This window comes from Mandrillus leucophaeus, unplaced genomic scaffold (assembly GCF_000951045.1).
Source record: "Mandrillus leucophaeus isolate KB7577 unplaced genomic scaffold, Mleu.le_1.0 Scaffold9, whole genome shotgun sequence".
Classification (NCBI taxonomy): domain Eukaryota; kingdom Metazoa; phylum Chordata; class Mammalia; order Primates; family Cercopithecidae; genus Mandrillus; species Mandrillus leucophaeus.
The window spans coordinates 9,477,679-9,485,167 of record NW_012109807.1 but is presented as its reverse complement, the minus strand read 5'-3'; the positions used below and the strand labels follow the sequence as shown (position 1 = coordinate 9,485,167).

At 46.1% G+C, this 7,489-nt stretch overlaps 1 protein-coding gene across 1 annotated transcript in view; it reads left to right on the top strand.

Moving 5' to 3' along the window:
• Window positions 1-434: 434 nt before the first annotated feature.
• The window catches only part of NCAPH (non-SMC condensin I complex, subunit H), a 50,644-nt gene continuing 43,589 nt past the window's right edge, over window positions 435-7,489 (top strand). The window contains exons 1-5 of the mRNA XM_011969682.1: window positions 435-939; window positions 1,095-1,185; window positions 1,823-1,915; window positions 2,229-2,367; window positions 3,501-3,625. Coding sequence (XP_011825072.1) covers window positions 701-939; window positions 1,095-1,185; window positions 1,823-1,915; window positions 2,229-2,367; window positions 3,501-3,625 — 687 coding nt within the window. The 5' untranslated portion in view covers window positions 435-700. The remainder of the gene's footprint in view (window positions 940-1,094; window positions 1,186-1,822; window positions 1,916-2,228; window positions 2,368-3,500; window positions 3,626-7,489) is intronic.

The window sequence follows — 7,489 nt, the reverse complement described above, 5'->3', positions numbered from 1 at the left end:
AGAAGTTAAAGATCTAAAGTTCGTTGGTTAAATTTAGGTTAAACGTGTTGGGTGGAAATACTTCCTGGGTGATGCTGTGAATTTCACATTGTGTCACGTGAAGAGATGAGTAACTTTCGGATTGATTTTTAGTGAGGCTACATTTGACTGGTTAATGTGGTCACTGGTAGAGTTTTTATTGTAAAAGACATTTTTCCCTTTGTAGTTAGCGAGTAATTGGATGATTCTTTGGAACGTTCGGTTTGTTTTACATATTTATGTTGTTTTTTCTCTGCTTGCCGAGCTGTGGAGGAGCTGGGATCCGAGCCCAGCCTGTCTGACTCTATAGCCCATACCTCACCCTTATCTCAGCGTCTGCCTCTTGCGTACCTGATGATGGGTTATATGTGTCTGTTGTCCAGCTTGTGAGCTTATCGTCCATCTTTATATCCGTGCAGTACTTCCATTCACAACAGCTGCAGAGTGGATTGTTTGTCCCCGATTAGCAAAGAAGCATCAGAAACCTATGGCCCCCCACGCACGTCCCAGAAACCCAAACTCTAGAGGTTCTAGCCGTTAAGTATTAGAGTTGGAGAAGGTCTTCGTGGAGAGCATGTGCTGAACCTCCCTCCTGTGACAGGCTCAAGTCTTCTTTGGATGTAGGAAATGTTCTCTTGAAGGTTTCTTGAGCAAGAATTTTGTTCCAGCACTGCCAGCCACAATGAATAACTCTTCTTTGGAGACCCGAGGACACCCCCACAGTGCCTCCTCCCCTTCAGAGCGGGTGTTCCCGATGCCCCTGCCCAGGAAGGCGCCTCTCAATATTCCCGGCACCCCAGTCCTCGAAGACTTTCCTCAGAATGACGATGAGAAGGAGCGGCTGCAGCGGAGGCGGTCGAGGGTCTTTGATCTGCAGTTCAGCACCGACTCGCCTCGCTTGTTGGCCTCCCCGTCCAGCAGGTGAGGGGCTTCTGGGCTGGCTCTCCTTGAGGCAGCCGCCTTGATGTGGGCTGCGTAGGTCCAGGCATCTCCACAAAACTTCATGGGTCTAGGTTTTGAAAATTTAAACTATCATGGATTCTTGCCAGAGTTGTTTGTTTTTGTTTTCCATTTAGGATTATTGATGTTTCAGCTACTATGCCTAAGTTTACAAACACACAGATTACGGAACATTACTCCACCTGTATCAAACTGTCCACTGAAAATGTGAGTATCTGCTGGTTTATTACTGAAGATGTGATCCCTTGATCACAGGGGCAATCCAGCTATCTTGTTTCTGTAGAGAATGCACAATCAATGATGATGATTCTCCAGTGAGTCATCTTAGTGCTGGTGGTTTCCACCAGAAGTGCTGGTGGTTTTACTGTTTCCTCTAGACCCGTGGTGCACCTCCCTGAGAGGCTGCCTGCTATCTGCCGTGTATCTGGAAAGGCAGCATGGCACATGAGTGAATAGTAGAGTTCTGGAGCTAGCCTGAGTTGGAGGCTACATGCTCTAAGCTGTGTGGGCGCCACCCAACCATGTTGCTTCCGTGTCCTCTGGAGAATGAGGGTAGTGCCTGCCTCATGAAGTTGTTTGGAGGGTGAGTCCCTTTGTGTGCAGTGCTTAGAGCAGGGCCTGCACACACCGAGCATTCAGGAATTTTGTGCCGTCATTCCCTAGCCTTGAACATGAGGACATGCCTGTGAGGATTTGGCTCTTGACAGGTGTTTTTGGGAAAAGAGGTCAGTGACAATGTGTGGGTATTCCTATATAAAGACTTAGCTTCCTCTGTTCAAAGCAGCATTATTTACATGAGCCTAGGCTATAAATAATAATCCTTTCTGCAATTTTCTGTTTTCAGAAAATCACTACCAAGAATGCTTTTGGTTTGCACTTGATTGATTTTATGTCAGAGATTCTTAAACAGAAAGACACCGAACCAACCAACTTTAAAGTAAGAAGGATGTCCACTTTCTCTTGCATCTGAATTAAATGATGATTTCTACTGTTTGGCATAACACAGTTGAATTCTGCAAATACACGAGAGACTTCTCATTTAGATGTTATGTTAGTTAATTTACTTTCTTTTCCTAAACTGATGAAATACAGACAGAATATATATTCTGTTTATTCTCTATCAGTCATAGAGGGATCTTTGTCATTGTTTCCTTGGGGCAAGTAAATATTTTGTGAAGCTTGCTGTGTTTTACCTGTTCAGAAGTTCTTTTTTGTGCATCTTTGTGAATGCACTCTGATTGTTTGACCAGGTGGCTGCAGGCACTCTGGATGCCAGCACTAAGATCTATGCCGTACGTGTGGACGCCGTCCATGCCGACGTATACAGAGTCCTTGGGGGACTGGGCAAAGATGCACCGTCTTTGGAAGAAGTGGAAGGCCATGTTGCAGGTAGGTGGCTAGGGATCTGGATTTAAGTGGCTTTTTTTTTTAGGGCATACCAGGTAGTTATTTGAGTAATATACTAGAAGAAGGTCACAAAAATCAGTGATCTCATTTTATTGAAAACAGGACATTTTTAGAACCATATATGGTCTTACATGAGAAGATACTCAAACACTAAAGTTATGTTTCCTTGAAAAAGAGAAGGGCCTTATAAAAGCGTTTATATTTTGTTTATGCCAGGTTGAGTAAACATCACCAACTAAGGAACTTCTGATCTGGGAGTCTTTGGAAATGGACTTGCATGAGAAGCCAAATCTAATAGTTTGGTTTCTCCATAAGTTGCAGATTAAATATGCCTGATGTTTTGAGAGAACTGCATGTTTTTTTTGTTTCGTTGGGGTTTTTTTTGTTTTTATTTTTTTATTTAATTTTTTTTTTTGAGACGAGGCTCACTTTGTCACCCAGGCTGGTGTGCAGTGGTGCGATCTTGGCTCACGGCAGCCTCTGGCTCCCGAGTTCAAGCGATCCTCCTGCCTCAGCATCCCCAAGTAGCTGGGACTACAGGTGTGCGTCTCCATGCCCGGCTAATTTTTGTACTGTTTTGTAGAGATGGGGTTTCGTCATGTTGGCCAGGCTGGTCTCGAACTCCTGAGCTCAAGCGATCTGTCTGCCTGAGCCTCTGAAGTGCTGGGATTACAGGCGTGGGCCACCACACCCGGCCTCACATGTTTAAATTATGACCGTTCTTTCAGGTTTTGAAGAACTTGAGTAAGTTAAGTTCATCACATGCTTCAAAGCAGCCCTTGGGCCGGGCGCGGTGGCTCAAGCCTGTAATCCCAGCACTTTGGGAGGCCAAAACGGGCGGATCACGAGGTCAGGAGATCGAGACCATCCTGGCTAACACGGTGAAACCCCGTCTCTACTAAAAAATACAAAAAAGTAGCCAGGCGCGGTGGCGGGTGCCTGTAGTCCCAGCTACTCGGGAGGCTGAGGCAGGAGAATGGCATGAACCCGGGAGGCGGAGCTTGCAGTGAGCCAAGATCACCCCACTGCACTCCAGCCTGGATGACAGAGCGAGACTCCATCTCAAAAAAAAAAAAAGCAGCCGTTGCAGTACACAGTTGTGTTTCTCCTTTTAGATGGAAGTGCTACTGAAATGGGAACAACCAAAAGGGCTCCAAAGCCAAAGAAGAAGCTCTTACACAGAACCATCGAGCAGAACATAAACAACCTCAATGTCTCCGAAGCAGATCGGAAGTGTGAGGTGAGGAACTGTGTGCACAATGTGGTTTCTGACTCATTCAGAACCTTAGGGGCCGAGACTTGGCAGGGCTAAGGCTGCCTTGCTGGTATGTGCCCATTTAAGCCTCAAGGGAGTAAAACATTCAACTGATAGCTCTGCATTATCATCCTTTAGCTTGACAGTAAAGACTAAAAGTAAGTCCCTCAGTGTTTCAGAATGATTGAGAAGAGACTCCAAATTGCTGAGAAATCTAATTGATAAAAAATTAATTTTATATCCTAGTAAATGTAGCAGTGGTTACGTTAGCTAACATTTAATGTACACATGGTGAGCACCATATATTTCCTTAAACCTGTAACCTGTGTTAACTCATCTAATCCTCACAACATTCTTGTGTCATTTTAGGAAGGGGTAACTGAGGCACAATGACTTGCCCAAAACGACACATCTAGTGAGTGAGCTAGGAGTTGAAGCTAAGTGGTCTAACTCCAGAATCCTAGCTTTAAATCATCTATCTAGCAAATCCTAAGGAATCTGCTTAAACAAATGGTACTGGAGGCCTCATTTATAATTAGCACAGTTAATTTAAAGCAAACAGGTGTTACTACAATTTTATTTTTTAATTCTGCCATTAAAAACATTGTTTCAGTGAGTATTCTAATACTTATTATCTTTGCATTCGTATGGGAGAATATAAGAAAATTCTGAGACATGGATTTTAAGTTGCCCTCAAAAAAAGGTACTCATTTACTCTCCCACTAGCAATAGACTAGATTACTTCTCTCTCTTACCTGCACAACATTCATAAATGGTAATTAAGGTCACAAAACTGGAATTGGTCACCAAGGACATGAGTGTATGTGGGAAAAAGACTGGGAGTTCCTTTTCCCCAATGTTAGGAGTTCAGAGAGCTGAAGAAACACCAGTAGGTAGGAGGAACACCAGAAGAGCGTGGTATCCAAATGAGAAGGTATTTCAGGGAGTGAGGAATGATCAACCACGCCAAATGTGGCAACCTGAGGCCACTAATGAGCTTGGAGGGGGCCCCTCTGGACCTCAAGCTCAGACCTCCAGGGAAGGTCTTGGCCGGTGCTAGTGTCCCTGAGTTTGGGGGAGGGGATTGTGTGTCCAGGACCCAGACCCTGGAGCGGGGGCGTGCTTGCTGGTGCTGGTGTTTTAATAAGGCTGGTTCTGTGAGTGAAAATCTGCACCTGGGGTTCAGCTGCTGCTACAGGTGGGCCCTGCTGCAGCCAGGCTGGAATGCTGCTCGGTGACGCTCTCCTAACACGCAACCTACAGAGAGGAGCAAGTGCCTTCTTCCCCTCGTAGCCTGCAGTCTCCCTCTAGTGCCCCTTCTTGGTAGAGCCTAACAGGCAGCAGTTGGCAAAGCTGAATGTCCCAGTTTCCGCATCACAGCCGAGGAGAGAGGGTAGGCTTAGAGCTGAGAGGCAGTAGCTTAGTAACTGCCACATGGTGAAGTGTCATGAGGATTACTGTCAAAAAACTCTCGGGTAGGGGGAGAGAGAGATATATGTATAGAAAGTGGAAACAAATATGCAAAATGCCACCCATAGGGCAATCTAAATCGAAGTTTCACAGAGATTTACATGACTGTTTCAACATTCTTATGGATTTGAAATTCTTTATGATAAATGGGAGGAAAGGACTGAAAACACTTGAATATAGGCAGCTGTTTTGAAGAGTTTTGCTATAATTTGGAGCAGAGTACTGGGATAGCAAATGGAGGGAAAGGTAAAGCCAAGAGTTTTGATCTTGTTTTTGAATGGGAGAAGTGACAGCATGTTCTGTTGATGGCAGCAGTCTAGTGGAGAAGGGATTATTGATGATGCAGCAGAAAGGAGAATTGCCAGGGTGATGTCCTTGCTCAGGTGAGAGGGAAGGGAATGGACAGCACAGGTTGGGCTTGACTGACAGGGGTGTTGTTTGGGTGCGCTCATGGCGGATCCTTCTGGATACTGTCTTAAAATAGGAAGCCAGGTCATCAGCTTACAGTGAGGATGGGGGAGGAAGGCACTAGGGGTATGAGGGAAAGGGTAGGAAAGAGTCCTCTAGGAGGTGGGTGAGTAAATGGACTAAGGAGATATGGTGTGACTGTCAGACAACTTAGGGTCTGCCTGAGGGTGGTAGCAGATGGATTTAAAGTGAGGTCCGTCGGCATGATTTTGTTTCTCCAGCCGTGAATACCTGTGTGGGTACAATCATGGAGTAGGCAGAAAGTTGGGTTTAATACGGGATCCTGTTGAGCTGAGTGAATGGACACAGCTGGAAAGGGGCACTGGAGGTGAGAGCATGTGTAAAGGCATGGTCGCAGCCACTGCTTAGGGAATTTTACCTGGGAAGAGAGGGGAATGAGGGGCAGTGGAAAGTAATATAATCAGTAGATTGTAGGCCTGGTGGGGTCAAAGACTTCTTGGTGCTGGGGACAAGAAGGGATGAGCTGGAAATGTAGGAGGTGGTTGTCAGAGAGGGGCCCTTAGAATTGAACATATGGAGAGGTTGCAGTCATGGTTAATGACTCAACTCAGAACAGGCGAGGGAACAAATGGCAGAGGCGGGGTGGGGGTCTTACTAGGCTGTCTTGGAGTCCTGGGTTGCTTAGGATGAAGGAGACCATTGAAGGAGAGGATATCAACCAAGAGGCAGTGTACTAGATGGATCAACATATGAATATTGAAATCAGTAAGAGCTACACCAGGAGTAAATTTGGAGAATAGTAATGAGCCATGAACTAATACTAAGATCTTCCGAGAAGAAGGGGAGGTTGTGACCTGGGGGAGTCGGAAGATGACTGCAACGCAGATGGGCAGACAGTGGCAAAGGCTGATGTGGTACTCAGAGCTGGGGGCATCAGAAATTGGGAGGGGGGAGAGGTGGATGCTGCAGTCACCTAACCCACCTGTAGGCCACTGGTTTGAGGGCTATGAAGAGAAAGCAGCCACTGCAGAGGCCTGCAGGGGAAGCGTATCCTCAGGCTGGCACCATGTCTCAGTTGGAGCAGTGCCCCCAGCCTGTTTTTTATCACTTTTGCCCCTTCAGACCCTTTTAGACATTTTGTGCCTACTCCTTCCCCTTGAAATGAAATATTAAGGAATAAGATTTTGTCGGATAGGGTAGAGTTTGGATAGGCAAACATTATTGTAATATCTAAGATTGTTATCCACCTTGCCTCTAGGAAACAGTTTTCACCCCTTGAGAGTGAAATGAGAACCCCATTGAGAAGACTTAAGTGAGAACAAGTAGGTGGAGAGAATCCTCAGGAACTCAGTGGGCGATAGAATTTTGCCGATGACTGAGTCTAGAGGGCCCTGAGGAAATACCAGTTTTTGAGGAGGAGTGGGAGATGGGGGCCGTGGTGGGGATAGATCTTAGAGTCCAAGAAATGCAGAACTGTGGGTGTCTTGGGTCTTTTTGTGTAATTAATAAATAAGCCAAATAAAGGGCAACAGTGAGATGAATGCCAGTGTTCTTATAGCGATGATAGTGGTAAGACTGAGTGTGCAGGGGCTAGGGAAATGGGCCTTGCCATGCCCACTCTGAGTGGTGAGGTGAGCGGGGCATTGCTGTGCACGGGCAGGGAGGGGCCAGAGGAAGGAGAGTCACTGAGAATGAGGCCTAAAAGGGAGGGGAGAGGCGAGAGTGACTGGCTCTTGTGGGGAGAGGAGTTGTATTTTTTCCTATGTGTGTCAGCATTAACCATGGGTGATGCCAGATGTGCAGGTAGATGATGTAAAGCTCAGATCCAGGTTCCTCCATCCTTAGCTGTGTGACCTGGGAAGAGATACGAATCTCACTGTCGTATACTGTAAAAACAGGGAATGCTGGCCACACCCACATCTGGGTTTTATAGTAGTGAATCTGTTAAGG